This window comes from Bufo bufo, chromosome 1, assembly GCF_905171765.1.
Source record: "Bufo bufo chromosome 1, aBufBuf1.1, whole genome shotgun sequence".
NCBI classification, from domain to species: Eukaryota; Metazoa; Chordata; class Amphibia; order Anura; family Bufonidae; genus Bufo; species Bufo bufo.
This window is the reverse complement of record NC_053389.1, coordinates 114,380,255-114,404,266: the sequence shown is the minus strand read 5'-3', so window position 1 is coordinate 114,404,266 and position 24,012 is coordinate 114,380,255. Positions and strand designations below refer to the sequence as shown.

Below are 24,012 nucleotides of genomic sequence, written 5' to 3'. Positions count from 1 at the left end.
GGTTTCCTTTTTACGGTATTCTCTATGTGGTACAACTGTCCTGTAACCTTCATTTTTTTGGGTCAGTTCAACTAGAGCGATATGATATTTATATAGTTTTATAGTGTTTTAATACTTTGGGAAAAAAAATCTTTTCATCGCCGTATTCTGACCCTATTAACGTCTGCGGAGCTGTGTGAGGGCTCATTTGTAGTTTTTATTGATACCATTTTGGAGTATGTATGACTTTTTGATCACTTTTTATTCAAATCAGCCATTTAGATTTTTTTGTTTTGTTGTTACAGTGTCCACCATACTGGATAAATATGTTTATATTTTAATAGTATGGGCATTTTGGAACATTGCGGTTCTATTGATATTTATTTCTAGTTTATTTTTTAATATGGGGAAAGGGAGATGATTTGAATTTTTTTTTGTTTTGCCCAATTTTAAAAAAATTATTTTTTGTTATTTTTTTACTTTTCACCTTTTCAAGTCCCCCTAGAGGACGGTAACATGTGCTCATCAGATCGCCTCTCCCATAGACTGCAATAAATTTCCATTGCAGTCTATGGAAGGTTAATTATGTTCCCATGGAACCCATAGGAACATAGCTTTGGCAGACCTCGGAGCATTCAGAAGGCCCAAGGCTGCCACAACAAGCGAATAGATCCATCAATCTCAGCGAGGGGGAGCCGTCTGGGCTCCAGGAGCGCATCGTTCTCAGGGAAAGCCCTTTTGAGATGCGGTGGTCACAATTGACCATGACATCTAAAGGGTTAAATGTCCATTATCGACAATCACAGACATTGCCTCTGGGTGTCTGCTGTGTAAAACAACAGGCACCCGGCGGTTATGGTGCCCGCTCAGCTTCTGAGCGGGCACCATGTTTAAAACCGTGAATTCCGCTGTACATGTACAGCAGAGGTCAGGAAGAGGTTAAAGGGGTTTCACCACCATTAAACATTATTTTAATTCAGCATGAAAAACTATTTACTGGTTCTAGTTTTATTAGAAAGAGATTGTTAGGTACTATGTACTACTAATTGCCAACTAGGGTACATTGAGACAGAGTGAACTGGCTTATGGGGTCTCCCACTTTAGATCTCATTGAGGGGCAACCCATCCGATCTGTGGAGTAACATATAGAAAATAGCCATAGGCATCAGAATAAGATCTAAAATGAGTTCCAGCTTGATTAATAGAAGATGATTATTTAGGTTTGGGGTGGGTTAAAAAAAAAAAAGAACAGCTGTATTATATAATATACTTACTATACTTTGCCTTTCTTATGGATAATCTTTTTTCCACATCTGAAGGTTACATTTCTGCCTTCTGGAACCAAGCGCACTTTGGTTCTGGGTGGTATTGGTGTGGGCATCCGTGTTGGGAATGGGAAGTCTAAAGTGTACATTAATAAACAGCTGTCAGGTCCAGGATATCTGCTAGGTACATTGGTCAAAAGACGTAATCGTCTTGTCCACCAGCCGCTATAGCAGGGTTTCTCAACTCCGGTCCTCGGGACCCACCTGCCGGTCATGTTTTCAGGATTTCCTTAGTATTGAGCAGGTGATATAATTAGGGTCCATGCATCAGAACTTACCACAGGTATTCATTCTGTGGGATATTCTCAAATCCTGACCGGTCGGTCCGAGGACCAGAGTTGAGAAACCCTGCTGTATAGTATTCGATTTATTATGTTCTTCAGAGCAAAAAGCATGCTTTTTTACTAAATGTCTAGCTTTTAGCCAAACCAGTCTTTAGCTGACATCTAACGTGTATGGCCACCTTAAATCAGAGGTGGGAGCTAAGGTGGCTTTCAATTTATCTATAGATACAATCGTCTGTTCGCTGTCAGTAGTGAGAATCGTTAATTTCTAACGATAATTTGTTTTCCCTTAGTCCTAACAGCAGCACAGATGGGGGGGGTTAACTGCCCCTGTGGACTGGTAGGACCGGCGGAATTTTAATGAGCCCAAGAACCAATAAACGATCTTCAGCTCCCTGAAAGGGAGGAGATCACCCCCCAGCCCACCGTGTTTTTAACAAGCATAATGTATTTAGGGTGGGATATTTGTGTGCTGCTGTTAGGACTAAGGGAAAACAAATTATCGTTAGAAATTAACGATTCCCTTACGTCCTCAACAGCAGCACAGATGGGGAGATAGCAAGAAGAATCCCCTAGGGAGGGTCCTCATGCCTGGCAGAACTAAGAACAGTCTGCCCAAAAGCCGAAAACTCTGCCATCCTAGCATCTATCCTATAATGGGAGATGAAGGTTGACTCAGAGCTCCAGGAGGCCGCCTTACAGATCAACTCTAAGGGGAGGAGTCTTCTCTCCGCAACCGAGGTGGAGACCGCCCTAGTAGAATGGGCCTTCACAAACTCAGGAGGATCTAAGGATTGGGAGACGAAAGCTTCCATAATGGCCTCCTTGATCCAGCGACTAATGGTGGCTTTAGACGCTTTACGGCCTTTAGACTAACCGGCAAACAGGATAAGAAGATTCTCATCTATCCTGAACTCACTAGATCTATCCACATAGATCTGGAGGCATCTTGAAATATCCAGCGGGTCTCTAGCTGGAGTATCAGAGGAGGAGGCTGTAAACAAAACTGGTAAAGATATTACCTGATTGATGTTCTGGAAAGTAGGCACCTTAGGCCTGAAGTAAGGTAAAAACTTCAGGAGTACTCTATCCTGTAGAAAAATAATGTACGGGTGAATTGCGGAGAAAGCCTGCAATTCAGAAACTCTTTTGGCTGAAGCTATAGCCAGAAGAAAGACCATCTTTAAAGTCAAAAATTAAAAATTTACCTCCTCCAAGGGCTCGAAGGGGGGAGATGCTAGCCCCCTGAGCACTACTGAAAGATCCCACTGGGGGATAGGTTTCAGTATAGTAGGCTTTAGTCTTTCAGCTCCCTTCAGGAAGCGTTTGATGAGTGGGTCCCGAGAATGTGGCCTGTTGAGACAGGCCGAGATGGCATAAACCTGTACCTTCAAGGTAGCTGGAGATAGGCCTCTATCTAATCCAACCTGAGGAAATTGAAGTATCGCAGGAAGGGGCGGATCTGCAGACGCCACCTGTCTGGAATCACACCATGCCTCGAAGATTCTCATGATCCTGGAGTAGGCCTTCTTTGTAGACTCTGCTCGGGAATGCGACAAAGTTCTCAGGACCGACTCGGAAAGCCCTTCTATGTTGGGAAGGGACTGATCAACCTCCAGGCTGTCAGGTTGAACCTGTGCAGATCTAGGCAGAGGTGAGTGTCCCACGACACCAGGGTCTGCTCCGGGGGGAGTCTCCAGTATTGTCCCGACTCATCTGAATGAGCTGGGTAAACCAGGATCTTCTGGGCCAAAACGGTATGATGGCTATTACCGAAGCCTGATCCTGACGGATTTTCATCAATACCCTCGGTATCATGGAAAAGGGAGGGAAGATGTAAGCCAGCCTGAACCTCCACGGTATTGACAGAGCATCTATCGCCAGGGGGTTGTCTTCCCTGTAGAGGGAACAGAACCTCATCACCTTGGCGTTGAACCTGGTTGCCATGAGATCCACTTCTGGCATACCCCATCTGTGAACTAGCTGCCTGAAGATCTCCGGATGCAGAGACCACTCCATGGTCGGTAATCCTCGACTTAAGCGGTCCGCTATCATATTGAGGGAGCCTCGAATATGAACGGCAGATAGATGGGAAAGGTTCAGCTCTGCCCACCGAAGAATTACCCCGATCTCTGACAGAAGGGGCAATGATCTTGTGCCTCCCTGTTTGTTTATATAGAGAACTGCAGTCATATTGTCTGACTGGACTTTCACTGCTTTGCCCCGGATCTGAGGCGCAAAGTGAAGGAGGGCTAGCCCGATAGCTCGCATCTCGCAAAGATTGGAGGAAAGATGCCGCTCCAGAGGAGACCAAGATCCCTGAATTGGGGATCCGTCCAGGTGAGCGCCCCAGCCTACAAGGGACGCGTCTGTAGTCAATATGACCCAAGCTGGTTGGGTCATAGACTTCCCTGCTGGTAGCTGAAACCACCATCTGAGGGAATTTCGGGTTTGACCAGACAGGGAGCACAAGGAATCTAGCCCCGCAGGGCTGCCGTTCCATAGGTGTAAGACCTCCGACTGAAGAGGACGGAGGTGCCATAGCGCCCAAGGGACCGCATCCGCAGCCGCTGACATGAGCCCCAGCATCTTCATGAGAGTCCGGATAGAGACTCGACGAGGGACATAAAGGACCTTTGCCAGGTCCTGAATCCGCGCTCTCCTTTCTGGAGTCAACCGGAGGGACATCTCCACAGAGTCGACCACGAATCCTAAGTAATGGATTGAAGTCGATGGGCTCACATTCGACTTCTGCCAGTTGATAATCCAGCCTAGGCGGAAGAGAAAAGAGATTGCGACCTGAAGATGGTGGGTAAGGATCGGAACTGAAGAGGCTATGAAAAGCCAATCGTCCAGATAAGGAATAATAGTCAGTCCTTGGAGTCTCAAAGCTGCCACCACCGAAACCACCACCTTGGTGAAGATAAGGGGGGCAGAAGAGATTCCGAAGGGAAGCACGGCGAACTGAAAGTGCCTGCAAACCCCTGAAATCTGGACCGCGATCCTGAGGAGTTTCTGGGAAGCGGAATGGATCGGAATGTGAAGGTACGCATCCTTGAGGTCCAGAGTAGCCATGACGTCCCCAGGATTGAGGATATGGCTGACTGACCTTATGGTTTCCATGCGAAACCTTGTTTTCCTTATAAATTGATTGAGGAATCTCAAATCGATGATCATCCGGAGATCTCCTGTCTTCTTGGGAACCAGGAACACTGGTGAATAAATCCCTAGGCCCCTCTCCCCTGCCGGTACCTCCTCTAGGGCTCCCTTGGAAATATAGTCCTGAATGTAAGATTCTAGGACCACCTGTTTGGCAGACCCGAAGTTTCGTGTGGCGATGAATCTCTCTGGGGGGAGAGAGATAAGATCTACCCGGAACCCGGCGGAAACTATGTCCTGGACCCAGGGGTCTGCAATCAACCGGCTCCAAGAGTCTTTGAAATGGGTAAGACGGCCCCCCACGGGAATCTGGGGGAGGGGTACGGGAAAATCTAGAGGAGACACTGCAGGGGCAGCAGGGCTTATCCAAGAGCCTCGAGGAGGCCCATAGTCAGGAGGGTTTTGCCTCCCTGGTGGGTTTGCGGGGGCGTCTCGGATATTTACGAGACGGCCCCCCCCAATCTCTGCGCCTAGACTGCTGCCCAGGACGACCTCCGCCCTTCTTTTCCTGTCTGGGGCGTCCCCGAAAGGGCTGCTGGGGGAGGCTCTTCCCTTTTTTATCGGAGAGCCCCTCCATTATTTTGTCCAATTCGGACCCGAATAACCGATCTGGTTCGAAGGGGAGCCCACAAAGGTTAAACTTGGATGCGTTATCCGCGATCCACGGTTTCAGCCAGAGTGGTCTGCGAGCAGCTGAAACTAGGGCCATAGTTTTGGCGGCCAGCTTCAGCTGCATCTGGGAGGAATCAACTAAAAAGTCCATAGCCAGGTTGGCTGACTTGAAGGCTGCCAGGATGTCGTCTCCTGATACGCTCTGGTCCACATCCGTCTGGATTTGATTAAGCCTAGAGCGTAGATAGGTGGCTACCTCAGTGGCCGCAATGGAAGTAGATGCGGAGGCAGCGGCTGCCGCGTAACCCCTCCTAAGGGTGCACTCTGCCCTCCGGTCTAGAGGGTCCTGCAGGCTAGACCCATCGTCTGCAGGGACTAGAGTGCGCCGGGACAACTTGGCTATAGCCATGTCCACCTTGGGAACGGAAGCCCACGATTCCACCAAAGGTTTAGCCATCGGGTACATGAGTCTGAATTTTCTGGTAAGCACTGGACCCTTCTCAGGCTTTTTCCACTCTGCGCATCACAGAGAGGAGGGTCTCATCCGCTCTAAAGACACGCTGTGTCCGACCGGCGGGATCGGAGGACTCCCCCATGTCAACATCCTGGTCCCCCGACCTGATGGACTTGAGTAACTTCTGTGTCTTTTCTGGAGGGAAAAAGCAAGAAGTAGATTCTTCTTCCTCAGAAGAAGAAGACCCCACTGAACAGGGGGTAGGTCTTTCGACCGGTGCGACCACCTCCATGGGGGTCTGAGAGGGACCTGGTAGCCTCTCATTAAGCAGCTGAACTACTCCCTTGATGGAATCATCCACGTATGTCTTGGTCCATTGGAACATCTCCTGCATCGTGGGTTCCGTGGATGCCGTGCGACAACTCTTACATCTGGAGTAAGGACAGCTGTCATCTAGAGGTGTGTTACATTCGTAACATGCCAAATGCTTCCTCTTGGCCCCAGCCTTCCGCTGATCCTGCTCCTTAGGGGAAGCCATAGTCTGTAATGGAAGAAACAAAACAGGTCATAGCACCTACAATATCAGGAGGTGGAGAAAACCAGACCTTAAGGGGGCCCACCAGCACTAGAAGAAATAGAGCTGAAAGAAGAGGAAGTACAAAACCCAAGCAAAGCAATACTGCAGGAATATCACAAAGCACAGGAGAGCTCTGGAGCTAACTTGTGAAAGCAACGCAACCAGAGCACTGACTGATGGGCTCTGGGTGCTTAAAAGGAGGAAGCCCCGCCCAATGGGCGGGTTCCTGAAACGAGATCAGCACCACTCCCTTTTTTTTTTTTCTCTTGTAGAAAAACCAGAGCCTATACTGGCTCTACCTATACGAAAATTTTCTCCCCAGACTAATCCTAAGTCCAGGATGTCCTTCTAGGGAGCCAGTTTAAAAGAAAGGTGAGTTTTATACATCACCGCAACGCTTCGGAAAACCGGAAGTGACGTAGCGCACCTAGGGCGCGTCACTTCCGGAAAATGGCGGCGCCCATAGCGCCGCACACATGCGGTAACGGAGGGACGGAGCACCGTCTAAAGATGATGAGAGAAGAGGGGAGGGGACGCCGACGGTACCCCAGACCGAAATCGCCATGATCAGGCCTAAAATAAAGGCACTGAGATCCATAGAAAGCGAGCTAAGCTTAAGGAGGGGAAAAGAACCCCTAAGCAATCTTCAGCTCCCAGAGAGGGAGCGACACGCCAGTCCACCTGTCCAGAGGACAGAAAAAAACACGGTGGGCTGGGGGGTGATCTCCTCCCTTTCAGGGAGCTGAAGATCGTTTATTGGTTCTTGGGCTCATTAAAATTCCGCCGGTCCTACCAGTCCACAGGGGCAGTTAACCCCCCCATCTGTGCTGCTGTTGAGGACGTAAGGGAAAGTCTGGTGGCCCCATTCCAGGTTTTGTTATTGGACGCTCCGGTTTCTAGCTAAGTTCCTTAGCATACTAATTCATTTTAACCAGAGATTTTCAGTGTTTTCTAGTGATTACTTGTTTAAGATAGTGATGAATGTGTGTATTAATCAGTCATGTCATGAAGTTATGAGTCATAGGGGTCCAGCTCCTTGGACCTCCACTGGGTGGATTCTGTTCCATGATCAGTCTTGTATGGGCTGTCACTCTCCATCCACTGAAGGTAAATGTGAATATTAGAACATCTGTTGTCAATATATGAAAATGGACAGCTTCTGAAACATGGAATGATATTAAGATACCATAGCAGAAGTCACAGCTGTACGGACAATACTTCTTCATAGGCTTCCTCCTAGAGTCACAGTATCCTTTATGTGCCCAGCTGGCACACACCAAGTATCTATCTCTGCATCCTGCAAGAAAAATAAAGAATAATCATACTAATCCAATCTATTTAATGCCTAAGAGATTTACAGAACGTGTGTAATGTGTACACACCATACAGACTGTGGATTCCCCACACGTCATCTTGGGAGATAGTGTTTTTCCCAGTCAGGGTGGCATTAATGTGCATCAGGGCGTTGCTGTTGAGAGAATGCATCAATCCCAGGGAATGTCCAATTTCATGAGCAGCCACATGGACCAGGTCTGTGAGCCACACCCCTACAGAGAAAGGACTCGGCAATTAGAAGATTTCTAATCATTACACCATATCTATGGGATTTTCTTCCCAAACAGAACATTTTTGCATTCAGCTCATTAGACAAAACTATTCAACTAAATGTCTTACTCCAGACAGAACTTATTTATAACAAGGAACACAAGGTCACGTGCCTAAGGTGTTAGGAAGGGGAGGGTGGGGGGGGGGGGGGGGGGGGGGGGCGGCAATTTTCAAAGAGAATTTATACATTATTTTATTTCTTGCCCCTTAGTGCTGCTGCTGGATAACTATTTAGCAACAGCAGGGATGGAGCCTGGAGGGAGGGCAGGGCCTCAGCAAGCTACTTCAAAGGCCATGTAGGAGGATATCTGAGTGGGATGCTGCAGCACTGTAAAGCCAGTGGAGAGCTGCTACCCCATGACTTCACATCAGGTCCTGCTCTCAGTGTAATTCGGTACATACAGGTCTGGCAGGGTCACACAGCATTATATATTGTTATAATGCCATGTGATACAGACAGAGGAGCAGAGGTCACAACAGGAAATCATACTTGCACATAAAGAAATAAATACATGTATAAAAATGTCTTTCTTGCAGGCAGAGAGGAGCTCTTTTCTCCCTGTCTCTACCATCTTTGGCTGGAGACTGACTGTGTGCACCAGAACAGTTAATTAAAGATTCCTTTCAACAAAATGGCCACGCTCACTGTGTAGAAAAAGTATGAAGCCAGTCTCTTCCTCCTAAACATCCTGGCTCATTGGCACTAGCATCAGAAGAGAGAGGAAGGAGAAGAAGTCATGGCTGCAGCCTGAGAGAGCTATTGTCACGGCAGTGTCACGGTCTCAGTGTGGTGCGCCGTGACACGTTGCCGTGCATGCCGTTGCCAGGGGCAACGTGTGGTTATTGCCATGTGTGATCTGCTCCTGTTTCCCCTGTTCCTTTCCCTTTTTGGGTGTGGCCACTTGGTGTTTATATTGCCTGTGGCTGGCAGGCTGGAGTCAGTTGTCCTCCAGCCTTGGTGTGTGCTGGAGCTTGCTCTTGTCCATCTTATTCCATCCTAATCCTTGTCCTACCATCCAGGTCCGCTCATACGGTGAGGAGTTAGGGCGAGGATTAGGGATGCAATAGGAGGTGACCTGCTCCCTTATCCCAGCCTCTGGCCTAGTTACTTTTCCACTGGGTCCACATTGTACAGTGGGGAGCTCTCCTACTCCCCACCGTGACAGTATGTTTCCCAAGGTGGCCCTCAAGCACTGGGCAGATGGAATAAGCTGGACAAGAGCAAGATGAAACAGGAGCAGATCACACACATGCAAATAACCACACGTTGCCCCCTGGCAACGGCATGCACGGCAACGTGTCATGGCGCACCACACCGAGACCGTGACACTGCCGTGACAGCTATGCACTGCTTTTCTATTTTATCTTCTGTGGTCTGCAATTGTGATATAGGACAGGAGAGGAGCAAGAAAAATAAGGAGATTATGTTACAATTTGTCTGTTCTTTTTATTTGCTTTGATTCCATTTTAGTGTCCCTTTAAGTGCAAAGTGGGCGGCTTGGTGTATGTAGTTTGTGTGTCCACTGTGGCTGTATGGGTTTAGCATGCACTCAGTGTGTGTGTGCGCAATATGTATGTGTACATATATGTGTATGTACTGTGAGTGACATTTATTAGCATGTCCCTAACCAGCAATGAAGACGTGGGTCACAGTTGGGTGCATTTTTATCGTGGTTGATCTCAGGGGTCCTTAACCTGCCACAACTGCCCAGAAAGGAGAAAATTCTGAACTCAGCAGGTCAAACCCGTGCCTCAGAGATCTAAGGTTTAACAAAATTAGGGAGTTTCTTCTTCCTTGTGCTCCATGATGAAATTGCAGGTGTTTGTGGCTTACTGTGGCAGCCATGAGCCACAGTGTACTAATCACAGGCGCTAATTCCAAAACACTATTCAAGCGAACGAAGGACCAATGCTATCAAAGTGCTGGGAGTCTGTTAAAATAATTCAAAAACGTAACCGTACCTCTCCGATCCAACACTGCCGCTCAATCCTCTTACCTGGGCTGCAAGCGTGACGTAATGTTTTAGCTGCAGTGGTGACATCCTGTATACCACTGCAGCCAATCAATGGACTCCAAGGCCAGCGATTGGGACGCCAAAACAGAATGTCATGGCTACAGCTCGACTGAGAGGACTGAGCGGACGGCTGGATCGTAGGGGTATGGTTAAGTTTTTTTTTATTATTTCAACAGACTCTCAGCACTTTGTTAGCATTGGTCATTTGACGGAAAGGAGAGGGCTTGCTAAGGTAAAGTTTTCTAAGTAATTTACCAGGCTCCCGACACTCTGCTAAAATAGAAAGGAACTCAGAAAATTTCTTTGAAAACAGTGCCCCTCAAAAATAAACTCCTTTTACCTTAGTATTTTACTTTTTAAAAAATGTTTTGTACTGATACGAGGATGACGTGTGAGTGAAAAGTATTGATGACTTATCCGGGCTGATCCAGAGCTAGAAACCAGTCAGTGTACAGAATATACAAAAAAAAAATGCCTTCATTCATGTGTGTGATGGATAAATGCATTAAACCAGAGGTAGGCAACCTCCAGCACTCCAGCTGTTGTAAAACTACAACTCCCAGCATGCATACTTTCTCTGCTCTTCTAAGATCTCACATAGAAATGAATAGAGCATGCTGGGAATTATAGTTTCACAACAGCTGGAGTGCCGGAGGTTGCTGATCCTTGCATTAAACGGATGGTTATGTAAGAGTAGAATGGCTGCACTCCAAATACCGAGTAATATACCAAAAAAGGATGGAGTGAGCAAAAAACAAATTATGAAATAGGTAAAAAACATGTTTTTAATAAATCCCTAAACTAACACAAGACACTTGATAAAATGAGTCACACAGGACAAAACAAGGACACAGGAAAAGCCAAAAATGATGATAATACAAAAAAAAGTATCCATTAACATTTATCCAAATGTCCTGAAAGTTAATGGGTTCTACAAATCACTAAATCAACATCAAGTGATGTAATAATACATTTAAAAGGCTTGCTGATACCACAAATTGGTCTCTCCTGCACTACCAAGATAATGTTAAAGGGAATGTGTCACAGAATTTTTTTTCTGCAGTTAAAAACAGATGCATTAGCCAATAGAAGCCTGGTCGCAATACCCTTATCAGCTAATAGAAGCTCACAGGCTTCACATACACACAGTTTTACACCAGGTTTCCATAACAACTCAGCCATTTTTCTTCACTGCTGTAGGTCAGCTTTAAAGGGGCAGGGCGCTGTGGATGACACTGTTAAGGGAGAGCAGTGCTGTGGAGGTCCCAGTTCAGGGGGCAGGTAGGATAGCCATTCAGGTCACCCTCAAAAGACAGACTTAAAAACCCACCCCCAGGTCCAGCTAAGTCATGCCCCTGATTCAGTTAGGCCACGCCGCAGCCGATGGGGATTGAGAAAATAAAGGTAAAAATCAACTTCTGTCCGCTGCAGGGGATCGAGGGAGGGTGACTTTCTCCCTGCAGCTCACACTCAGACAGCACAGTGCTGCTGTCTGAGAGTGAGCGGTTCAAAAGGACATCCCCGTGTCCATCCAGGTCCAGCGCTTGACGGAGGACAGGGAGTCTGGAAGCCAGACTGTCCGGCCTAAAACTGGACCTCTGGCCACCCTGGGGCAGGCTTCTGTGGAGGTAACAGTTAAGGGGATGCTATGGAGGTCAGTGTTAAGGAGCAGATTGCTGTAGAGGCCGCTGTTAAGGGGACGGGGTGTTGTGTAAATCACTGTTAAGGAGATGGGTTACTGTGGAAGTCACTAATGAAGGGACTGCCGCTGTGGAGGTCACTGTTAAAGGGGTGAGATGCTGTAGAGGTCACTGTTAAGGGGGCGGGATGCTGTGGAGGTCACTATTAAAGGGGTGGGCGCTGTGGAGGTCTCTGTAAGGGGGCAGGGAACAGTGGAGGTCAATTTTAAGGGGACGATCTGCTATGGAGGTCGGTGTTAAGGGGCGGGTTGCTGTGGAGGTCACATTTAAAGGGAACGGAGGTCTGTGGAGGTCACTGTTAAGGGGGCGAGTTATTGTGAAAATCACAGTTAACGAGACAGGGTACTGTGGAGGTCACGAATAAAGGAGCGGCTGCTGTGGATGTCACTGTTAAAAGGGGAGGGCACTGTGGATGTTACTGTTAATGGGGCGGGGTACTGTAGATGTCACTGTTATAGTGGATACTGTCGATATATTTTAACGACACACACAAACATTAAATGAAATAGATGAAATATACCCGTGCAAAGCCGAGTCCTTCTGCTAGTCTGTGTATGAAGGTGATATGTGTTGTTCCAGTCCTTCCTATTAGGCCTCATCCACACGGGCGTTGCCGGTCGTGGCCCGTATTGCGGCCCACACACAGCGGGTCTGCAATATGAGGGCACTGGAATATGCAGACCCATTCAACTTGTTCTATCTTTTTGCGGTGTGGACGGATCACTGACCCATTCAAGTTGAATGGGTCTGGATCTGTCGCGGCAGCCGTACGGATGGTGCCCATGCATTGTGGACCACAAGTTGCGGTCCCCAATGCACGGAACGGCCGAACAACCACGTAATCAAGAGGCCTAATGATAAGCAGATAAATGCAGCAAAGTGACATGTACAAATGAAAAAGTAAGCTCCAGCTCACCAGTACGGTTTTTGTACCAGACAGACCAAGAAGTGGCGCCAATTATTAGGCTTAATGGCCAGTTCAAAAACTGCAGGATTTTATATATTTTTTTAAATATAGGTATTTCCATGGAAAATTAAAAATAACGTCACCAAAAATTCCTTAAAATTATATTAAACAAAAAATGTAATTTAAATAATAGATCATTTTTTGATGACACATTCTCTTTAAATGGACAGTCCCTGACTATTAACCATATGATTCCTATAATCCTCAATATTGTATAACAAAAAAAGTAGCAAAGTGCATGGATAGAAAAGGGAAAGAGACATCAAATAAACAGCATTACTACATACTCCTAATGGCTGGCTGACATCCTCCCCGACACACATTTTGGCTAAAGAGACAGCCATTATGGGTATGTAGCCATGCTTATTTAAAAAATACAATGCATAATCATAACCTATGAAGTTGTTTCATAAAAGGTCAGGTTGGCATCAGGGAACCTATTTCATGTGGAAAATATCACTCAGATTTGTCGTCTTCTTTTTGTTCTATGCAAATTTAAGTGCAACCAGAAATATGGTTGTGGCCAAATACTTTTCTCATCTGGCTCCAATACTACACGCAGGCTAAGTGACTAAGACATTAGAACTTTTTACCAAGTCCTACATATGTGGCCTCCAACCAGTGACTCTCTAGCTATCGGGGCATGCTGAGAGTTGTAGAGTAACAACAGATGGAGAGACACAGGTTCAAGAACACTGGTCTACATCTTAGACATCTTCTCAAAGCTTCATACAAAAAAAACACACACACACACACACACAACCAATACCTTTTTTCCAGCTGAATCTGGTGTTTCCCAAAAACCAGTATTCACTGTCATCAAAATGTATCTCCCCAGTCTGTGGAAAGTAAGCGTGAGCCAACTCCCCAGTCGTGCCGTCAAAGCAGTAATGAATACGAGACTCCAAACAGTCTGTGTGATTGATACCATAGAAGCCTGATGAGATAGAAAACAACGGTGTATGTTAGGGATTGATAATCTACCACATGCTATGCCTAAAGCTCCCTTTAGAAGCATTCCTTCCCGAGAAGCGCCTGCTATTACATGCAGTGATCTCCTCCAGTGTATGAGGAGCAGTTAATGCCATTGCTTGTGGCTCTTCCATTGGTTAAAATGATCATTGTAAAACTGTCTGAGCAAATCTGTATCCTCACAATTTTATCAAAAGCTGAAAGCTAATGGATATGAAACGTCATGCCCATAAAGTAATGTGATTTAGGCTACTTTCACACTTGCGTTCGGAGCGGATCCGTCTGATGTTTCATCAGACGGATCCGCTCCGATAATGCAGACGTTCGCATCCGTTCAGAACGGATGCGTCTGCATTAAAACTTAGAAAATTTTCTAAGTGTGAAAGTTGTCTGAGCGGATCCGTTCAGACTTTACATTGAAAGTCAATGGGGGACGGATCCGCTTGAAGATTGAGCCATATAGTGTCATCTTCAAGCGGATCCGTCCCCATTGACTTACATTGTAAGTGTGGACGGATCCGCTCGCCTCCGCACGGCCAGGCGGACACCCGAACGCTGCAAGCAGCGTTCAGGTGTCCGCTCACTGAGCGGAGCGGAGGCTGAACGCTGGCAGGCGGATGCATTCTCAGTGGATCCGCCTCCACTGAGAATGCATTGGGGCCAGACGGATGCGTTCGGGGCCGCTCGTGAGCCCCTTCAAACGGTGCGCACGAGCGGACACCCGAACGCTAGTGTGAAAGTAGCCTTATATGATCGCGTTATCAACATACCAATCTTCATATCACTTTCTTGGTCTGCTGGGACTTCCTTGAAGTGGAAGGGCGTCACTTCACTCCACATGCGGTATGCTTCTGCTATGCCCTTTCTTGTATCACTCTCATTGATTATATTTCTTGGAAATGACACAATTCTAGTAAAACCATAAAAATGATGAATATTAGACAAATATTTCAAAGGCTGTGTTGACTTCTGCAATCAATTTTTTATATTGTTCTATTGCAAAGTTCCCCAACCTGTGGCGCTCTCCAATTGTTGCAAAACTACTACTCCCACCATGTCCTGACAATAGCAGACTGTTCTAATGCAAGTAAAAAAAAAAAAAAAAAAACGTGCAAACAGTCTTATAGTGCAGCTCTTATGGCCTGCAATAGGTCCATTCTGTCTGTCCCACAATGTGCCTTCAGGTTTATACCAAACAGAAACCTTTTTGCAGAATTTTGTGGACTGTAGTCATTTTGGAGTCTTTAGTCTAGAGTTTTGTGGAGTGTTTAATATTGATGCCCTATCCTCAGGATGGGTCATTAATATCAGATCTGCGGACCCCTGCCGGACATCTGTGTGAGGAGGCCACGGTGCTGTCCATTGGATAGCGGCTGTGCTTGGTATTGCAGCTCAGCGACATTCACTTTAAAACGCAGCTGAGCCTAGGCCATGTGACCTATGAATGTGTCTTCACTGGCCTAGGGAAAGGCCGCAGCACTCGCTAGAGCCCCATGGCCTCTTTGTTCAGCTGATCAGCCAAAGTGCCAGGAGTCATCCCCCCACCAAACAGATATTGATGACCAATCCTGAGAACAGGTCATCGTTATGAGACTCTCAAACAACCTCTTTAATAATTTCTGCTCATTGTCACAGGACCATTATAACCATTGTCATAGGACCTTTATAAGAAGTAGATTTTGTTCAAAGCTGGGAACCCCTTTAAAGACCAGCTTTCAGTAGATGCAGCATTAATACGAATAAATGAATATAAAATTGACGACATCTTAAAAATAATTTTAAGTCTCAATAGATACTGATATTAATCTCTCTGGTCATAGCTCTACAATATACACATTGTGGAATATGAGATAACATTCCTTCTATCAGATCCAGACGTCTAAAGAGCACCTTCTATAGAACATACATGTGTCTTTCTTTGAAACATGTGTCTTCCAGATCTCCACATCTTCTTCCACAAAAGCCTCTATTAAAGAGTTAACCTCACACCCCTCACTGGATATGCCATATTTTGGAACAGTGACCATCTGACCACTGGTTCCAGGTACGGAGGTCTCCACATGTGTGGCTGCTCTTGATTACAGCAGACAGGAGATACAAAAATTAGCTGCGTGAGCTCACATGACTGCAGGGACAGACAATCCTCTCTTTCTACAGGATACAGATGTTAGACATTGGGTTTGAGGAATTTGATTTCTCCATCACTGTTCCACACTATTACTCTATTAGTCGATACTAATGAGACCACATGTACCAGTAGCAGTATCACCAATGTGCTGCTGTCACTAATCACAATAGCATACAGTTTTTCCACAGTACAACTGCACATAAGCTCGCTACTTATTGCCTTACCCTATTAAGTGCATTTGGGGGCTATTTGTAGTCCTAAATATGATGGAATTCATTGCAACTGCTGCTACTAACTCATTGGGGGTCATCAAGAGACAAGCCACTATTTTAGTCGTAAAAATAGTTGCATGTCCCCTTTTTGACTGGCCGTCCAACAATATTAAGTTGAACAGCCGGTCTTGAAAAGTTTTGGATAGTTGGGCGGGTGTTTCAGGAAACAGGGGTACATGTTAGTGAAAAACTACACAGCCTGGAGCTGGCGTCAGGGGTGGACTGGCTATAGAACCTATAGGGAAATTTCCCAGGGGGCTGTCTGAGCCCTTCTCACATATTCTGGCCAGGTACATAATGATCTGATGCTCTCCTGAATTCCTCAGGACAGTGATACACTTAAATAGTGCAGTGAAGGTGGTGGTATTTGGTTCTGCAGGGGTGGTATTTTGTGCTGCACTATAGTATTACTGGCCCTGTATACTTGTGTTGCCCCGCCTTCTGTCAATTTGGACTCGCCTACAACATTGGGCAACTTTTAGGTTTCCAGGGCCACTTTAAGTTCCCAGTCCGCCCCTGGCTGGCGTAGGTTTTCCACTAGGCGCACGGCTGACTTAGATTAGGCAAATATATAATGAGGTGCACGCCTAGTCATAAACTAGTCTACTTCTCCAGCTGTGCAAGGGTTTGTAAATGTGCCCCATTGTATTACAGCACAGTCTGTTCATACAGTTTGGCTTCTTTATTGGCTTGCTTTGCGGGAGCTCTGGAGAGCTGATAAAGGGTGAGGTTGGCTGCAGAGAGAAAAGCCCAAAATGGTGAGGCCGCTTTGTTGAGAGGTCTGATTACAGTATAAAGGGCCACTGGAGCTTTCCATATTGTACATGTAGCCACCTGGGTCTTCTAAATATATTATATATAGAAGTGTTTTCTCATACCTGTATGTCAGATTGTAATGGTCCCATTTCAGTAGTCCAGGTGTCAAGGTGTAGCGCTTCGCCCTTAAGTGATATGGCAAGCGAAGAACCGGGACTGGAGCCACCACCGAGTCTACCTTAGGAAGAGTTAAAATATTAGATACAAGAGCTTCCATGTAAGAATGTTTCATGTGTAAAAGGTTTCTGCTGCCCAGCCCAAAAAAAATAAATCACAAGCCATAACTCTCCCTTTTCCCTAAATTTGTACAACTTTAAAGGGCATATTTTTAAAGGGAACCTGTCACCTCCAACAAACATCCCAAGCCGGCAGCAGTACCTTAGAGTAGCCAGCAGCATGTTTGTAAAGATCATTTTCTTCCTGCAGGCAGTTGAAGCAAAAGCTGTAAAAACAATCTTTTATCCTCTTCCGGTTCCGGCGCGTTTCTCTAGTCAGGCTTGAAGTCACGGGGGCAGCGGCCTCCTTGCTTCAAGTCACGGTAACCATGCCCCCTTCCCTGCCCCTTCGCTGTGACTGACAGCTGGCAGTTCGGCAAAGCCAGCCGAACTGTTGTGCATAAGCGCTGTCAATCACAGTGAAGGGGCAGGGAAGGGGGCGTGGTTACCGTGACTTGAAGCAAGGAGGCCGCTGCCCCCCGTGATTTCGAGCCTGACTAGAGAAGCGCGCCGGGCAGGGGATTAAAGATCGTTTTTACAGCTTTTGCTTCAACTTCCTGCAGGAAGAAAATGATCATTACAAACATGCTGCTGGCTACTCTAAGGTACTGCTGCCGGCTTGGGATGTTTGTTGGACGTGACAGGTTCCCTTTAAGGGCATCTGTCAGCAAATGTGTACTTATGACTGGCTGACCTGTTCCATGTGCACTTGGCAGCTGGAGGTATCTGTGTTGGTCCCATGTTCATATGTGCCAGCTGAGAAAAATGTATGCAAATGAGTTCTAGGAGCAACAGGGGCGTTGCTATTACACCAAGAGGCTCCGCTCTCTCTGCAACTACCGCGCCCTCTGCACTTTGCCAGGCAGTGTAAAAGTGATCACGCCTGGCCCTGTCAGACTGCAGAGGACGTGGCAGTTGCAGAGAGAGAACAGAGCCTCGGTGTAACGGCAACGCCCCCGTTGTGCCTAGAGGATCATTTGCATTTAAAACATAATTTTTCTCAACAATGCAGCACATATGAACATTGGACCAACACAGATGCCTTCAGCTGCCAAGCGCACATATAACAAATGCAGCAGTCGAAAAAAATATACTGCGCAGGTGAACTCTCGCCAGTGCATGCACAAGATTTTGGCCTCTTTCACATGAGCGTGACGGATTGGCTCCGGATGCGTTCAGGGTGCGTTCAGTGAAACTCGCACTATTTTGCAAGCAAGCTCAGTCAGTTTTGTCTGCGATTGCGTTTAGTTGTTCAGTTATAGAACATGCTGCGATTTTTACGCAACGCAGAATTGATGCGTGAAAAACAACGCTCATGTACACAGACCCATTGAAATGAATAGGTCAGGATTCAGTGCGGGTGCTATGCGTTCACGTCACACATTGCACCCACGTGGAAAACTCGCTCGTGCGAAAGGGGCCTTTAGGTGTAGTCTGGTTGATGTTTACTAGGGGATGCTATCAGCGAATAACGGATTCAGATGCCACCTCATATACCTGCATCCTCTGAACATGCCTGTGTCTGCTTCTATTACTGCTTTATGGTCCACATTTGCAGAGATCTTTGTTTTTAGCCCAGTTCTGTTATAGCCAGGCTGCCTTGTGTTTAAGGCAGGCCTGGAAAACTGTGATGTCGAAGACTTTCATTCAGGGAAATCGTGACTCAGCATAAAGCCTGATATCTGGAATATCATTCGGAGCAGAGAGGAGAGGCTGTGCAGCGGCTTCTACGAAACTGATTCAGTCTCACATATGTGCTACAGGCGTCCCATACACGTGATTTATGAGCATGACCAGAGAAAGCCAGTTCCAGGACAAGTCTTAGCAGCATTTCTTGTGCAACTGTTTTGTCCTTCTTGTTGCATAAAGGAAAATTCCTTCAGAAAGAGGAATATTCATCAATATTCATAGAAAACACATTTTGTTTATTTTTTGTCTGATTATTATTTTTCCTCCCAGCAACTATATCACCAAAAATGACAAAATAGTGTAGGAGTCAAGGCAGATGAATAAAATTCCTACATAGTAAACCATTGCCAGTTTATTGCTGCTGTGAGGGGAAGATGTTATCTGCAAAGTAATCCATTTTATAATAGTAGGTATAGAATTGGAATAACCGTATAACAGTTCTCTTGAAAGACCTAGATAAAGATGCCCACAGAAGAGCACTGCATTGATTAATGTAACGTTTGATGCTGTTAATGACTTACTACAAGAACCCTCTCTCTGGCCGCAGTGATGGTCTGACTGAGAGAGTTAGGTGAGGCTATTTTACCGTGCTAAAATTCCAAACAAGGAGGGGGTTAAATAGCCAAAACAGGAAGAAGAATATATGGAGCGACTTTCAAAAAATATATCCAGTAAACCATTCACCCATTTTTTTAATAAAAAAAAATACTTAGAATAGTCACATATAGGGTGTTAATAAGTGACAAAAATGTAGGAAGTGTCCCTTAAAGTAAGAAGGTTAAAAAACAAGTCTGTGTTGTTTGGAATTTTAGGGGGACAGTTCCTCTGCACAATCCTCATCATAGATTTGGCACATCCTCCACCAGGACGTGCACCAGACTTAAAGGGGACACTGACAGGCCGTTAGAGCATTTAAAGTGACATATATTCTTCTATTGGTCTTAATATGCTTAATTAAACTATACCATTATCACCCCCCGCTGCCTTTCCTTTACTTATAAAAAGTGTTTTTATCAATATGCTAATTACCTTACTTTATGCCCAAGGGGCTGCCCCACATTCAGTTGTGTGCCCAGCCGCGCCCCAACTGCCGTCTCCTAGTGCCGCCCTGCTCGTTAGTATTCACTGCACTGGGCGGCTTTTTTTTCTCCCGACACGGTAAAATCCCGCGCATGCCCAGTACTAACTTCTACTGAAGCTGGAGGGTGTCGGGGACCTTATCCGTCGCAGGCACGGAGCGACAAGATGAGGCTGATGGCAGGAAGATAGTACTGGGCATGCGCAGGATTTCACCGCGTCGGGAGAAAAAAAAAGCCAAGTGCAGTGAATACTAACGAGCGGGGCGGCACTAGGAGACGGCAGTTGGGGCGCAGCTGGGCACACAACTGAATGAGGGACAGCCCCTTGGGCACAAAGTAAGGTAATTTGCATATTGATAAAAACACTTTTTATAAGTAAAGGAAAGGCAGCGAGGGGTGATAATGGTATAGTTTAATTAAGCATATAAAGACCAATAGAAGAATATATGTCACTTTATATGCTCTAACGGCCTGTCAGTGTCCCTTTAAATCTACGGCAGCCTTCTAGTTGTCAGAGGTTTCTGTCTTCATTCAGGCCAGAAAACCGGCATGAGTGAAGATATAAGTGTAGTAGCCCAGAGGGACACTACCACTCCTACATTCCTATTGCTAGCCTGTTTGCCACCATTGTATTGGTGTGCACCAACAACTGTACCACCACCACCAAAGTGTCATTTTGTTATATGCAAAAACTGTTATGTTAATGTAATGTGCCTGGTGGCGGTGTATTTGGCAGCAGAAGTAGGCTGGTCTTGTTTCCTACCAAGGGAGGGGTTGCAGGACGCTGTAGGGAGTTGAAAGTTGGAGCGAGAGAGTGAAGCAACATGGTGTTCTGAGGGAGCGTTTTCCCCTCACTGCTGCAGGAGCTTTGGGGAAAGTAGCTCAGAGAGCAGCCCACTCATATATAGAAGGACTTAGTACCTCTGAGAGGGAAAACTGAGCCAAAGACCCCTACTCAACGGGTAGCAGGATACCTCACTCTCAAAAGAAACAGCAACTGAAGCTGATGCAAACCAGACTGAAGCCAGAGAATAGCACAGCAGAGAGTGAAAGCAAAGTATTCCGTTTTACCTGCCAGTTTACCCTTAGCCTGCTGGAGCCAAGAGAAAAATCAAGTACTGTTTGGATGACACTCGTTTATTTCAAGTTTATTTAAGTACAAATCATTGAACTTCACCAAGTCTGGACGCTACTTACTCCACCAACTTCCCCGGGGATTGACAGTATCCAGATAGGAGCACAGTGACACAAACCATTAAGGCTGCATTACCACTCGGCATTCCTAAACACTGGTACCCGATTTCCCCTGGGAGGCAGCCCGTTGCACAGGTACTGGGCGTGCTTGCTCAAATGGTGGTCACCCAGAGAGGAAACCAAGTGGTTGCTAGGTGACCACTGCATTTATACTGTGCAAGATACATTATGGATATAGTTTGAAGAAGAGAAATAAACACAGATACTACAAAGGTATCTGATATTTTTTATACTATGTGTGTAGTTATTGAAGAGGAGTTCCACTTTAAATGGGAAATTTGAGGTTTTCTATGTCAAGGACCCCCATAAGGAGTAAGGCCTCTTCCACACAGTCAGTGACTTCCACCAGTGATTGTGTACCAAAACCAGGTGCGGGTCAAAAACACAGAACAGGTGCAAATCCTATCTCTGTGTAGACTCCACTCCTGGCTTTGGCTCACGGTCACTGATAGAAATCACTGATCAGACTCTGACCAAACACTGACTGTGTGAAAACGGCCTAATAAGGTGGCCTCGTGAATTCTGATACATCAAGCAGAGTGAGGAGAAGGAGAGAGCAGCCAGAGCATGTGCATTACTGACTACTTCAGTGATGTCATCATTATCTTGGCGCTCCACTCTGCCTGAATTTTACGGCACCTGTCGAGCTGTCGTTTCTCTTTTCCTTTTTCTCTCCTTAAATAAGTAATAATTGCTTCTCTCTTACTGGGGCACTGACACAGATCTTCAGCTCTGCAATTTCCACTAATATAAACATATCAGGGACAGCTCAGTCTCATCCAGCTGCGATTTCCCTTACAAGGGGATTACGTAATTGGCTGTGCGGAAACAGATTGCACATTCCCACTCATACGGACTAATTGCATGATGAGCTTCAACAATACTATACAGCTATACCGTGCTCACGTAATACATCTGGCGCCTGTAATGAGTGATCAGATACAATACTCTGCGTAATATGACAATACATTTTGCCATTGTATCCATTAACTCCTTATAGTGGTTCAGAAGATGCCACTGTTCATGTGAGTAGGACTAAGTTGCAATACCAGTCACAGCCCCTGGACGAGAGTGGCACTGTCTCTGTTATTGTCTAACCTGATACAGCCCCTTTAAATAGCACTGTGCTACCCCTAAAGATTTCTATTTTTCCATTTTCTATAAACTGGCCCTGACCTGCGTACAGTGTCTGTCCAGCCGAAACCTGGCCTTTTTGCCACAAAAGCAGCTGAACACCGTATAAAGCAATGCCAGATACTGTGAGCTCTGTTACCCTGACCCTCTGTCAGATCAGGCTACCAGATTACCAGTGCGACTGTGAACAACGCCTAAGCCTGTTGGGTTGCTGTATGGAAGACTTTTGATGGAACCATGGCAGGTGCAGTATGTTGTACATTAGGTATACTAGAACAATATCCTAAAAAACACAAGCTGAGGGACAGACAACCATTGTTAAAATCCACCTCCATTACAGGTTGTGACCCTGGAATAAAATAGGTCAAACCACCAAAGCCCACAGATCTCCATCGTTTAAAACAAGTGTTTGGTTTGGCCATCTTCTTAGCTGAACCTAGGCAAACTTGGTGCATTGATCTGAGGATATGCGCTACTTTACATGCAGATGCATCATAGTCCATCTTGCAACAAGTAGCTCCATCATATACCATAAATTTATATCCACAAAGTAATAAAAAGGGTAATGCCTTTAAAGAAACAGTTTTATGGCTAGGTAGACAAACTACCAGATGGTGTAATGGTCTCTATGGAATTTGAAAGCAAATCCAACACTTGAAGTGATCTCAAAAATCTAACGTTTTCAATATGTAAGGAACTGTTCCTGAAAAGAGATCTGCATGTTCCTGTACAGTCAGTAATATCACAAGGCTGTGCATTGCAGTCCATGTTATTCATACCTGAAGGCAATAACATCACCAGCAAAGGCAGAATGAGAACATCTCTGTGCCACAATCTAATCCTTGAGCTCCAGGTTTGGAGCCAGTCTTGATAAATCTCCCCCATAGTCTTTAAGCAGGAACATATGCAGTACTTCAGACCTGGGGGTATCTACAATTGTTCTATAACATTTAATATTATTCATTTTTAAATTGTAATGTTGTGTACATCCGCAGTAATATGGTTGGCATTAGAAATGGATCTTACCATTCCATTCTTTCTCTCTTGGTAGTAGTGGACTAGTCCTAGCTCCTGCCAAGTTCTCGAGAATTCTTGGGAGAGCTAGCTAGGCTAGTGAGGAGTGAGAAGCACAAACATCTGCTCCTGCTCAAGGGGTCTTTAGGGTCACAGAATCGGCTCAACTGTGAGGAACACTGCTCCAGAGAGACTGAAGTTCCAACAATGTGAATATTCTACGGCGCTATGGTGCTACAGTCAGCAGGGTGACCAGCAACTAAAGCTTCTCAGATCCGGCTGCAGGTGAGAGGATAACATGTTAAGACACCCATCATCATAGAACAGCTCAGGCAAACCGAGAAGCCTGTATGTAATCAAGAGGACACCTACAGTTATAGGTGGCAGTTCATAGCCATAGCAAAGGGAAATCAGAAGAGAGAGAAGGACTACCCTAGAGTGCTATAGTCTGTCATCTTGCCTGCCACCATGCCTCATCATCTAAGGACAGACAACAACAACAAACATTTCTAATGCACTTTTCTCACCAGGAACTCAAAGCGCAGTCCAGGAGCAGACAATTAATTCATAATAATACCATGTGAGGAAGTTTTTGAAGCAAATTAGTTATGTGCCCTCAAATGCCAAACTGAATATGTGCGTTTTGAGTCTTTAAAGAGTCCTGTGATGGTATCTCTCTTTTGGACCTGGGTAGTGTGTTCCATAGAGTGGGGGCTGCATGACAGAAGGATCCAGGGTATGGACAGTTTGTTCGAGCCTACT

The 24,012-nt window shown here is 45.9% G+C and overlaps 1 protein-coding gene across 1 annotated transcript in view; it reads right to left on the bottom strand.

Moving 5' to 3' along the window:
• MMP23B (matrix metallopeptidase 23B) overlaps positions 1-24,012 on the bottom strand; it is a 34,272-nt gene that overhangs the window by 1,257 nt on the left and 9,003 nt on the right. Inside the window, exons 2-7 of the mRNA XM_040428173.1 lie at positions 16,928-17,043; positions 14,420-14,559; positions 13,447-13,614; positions 7,773-7,937; positions 7,577-7,687; positions 1,254-1,380 (exon numbers count right to left, since the gene is read on the bottom strand). Of these exons, the coding sequence (XP_040284107.1) occupies positions 1,254-1,380; positions 7,577-7,687; positions 7,773-7,937; positions 13,447-13,614; positions 14,420-14,559; positions 16,928-17,043 (827 nt within the window). The remainder of the gene's footprint in view (positions 1-1,253; positions 1,381-7,576; positions 7,688-7,772; positions 7,938-13,446; positions 13,615-14,419; positions 14,560-16,927; positions 17,044-24,012) is intronic.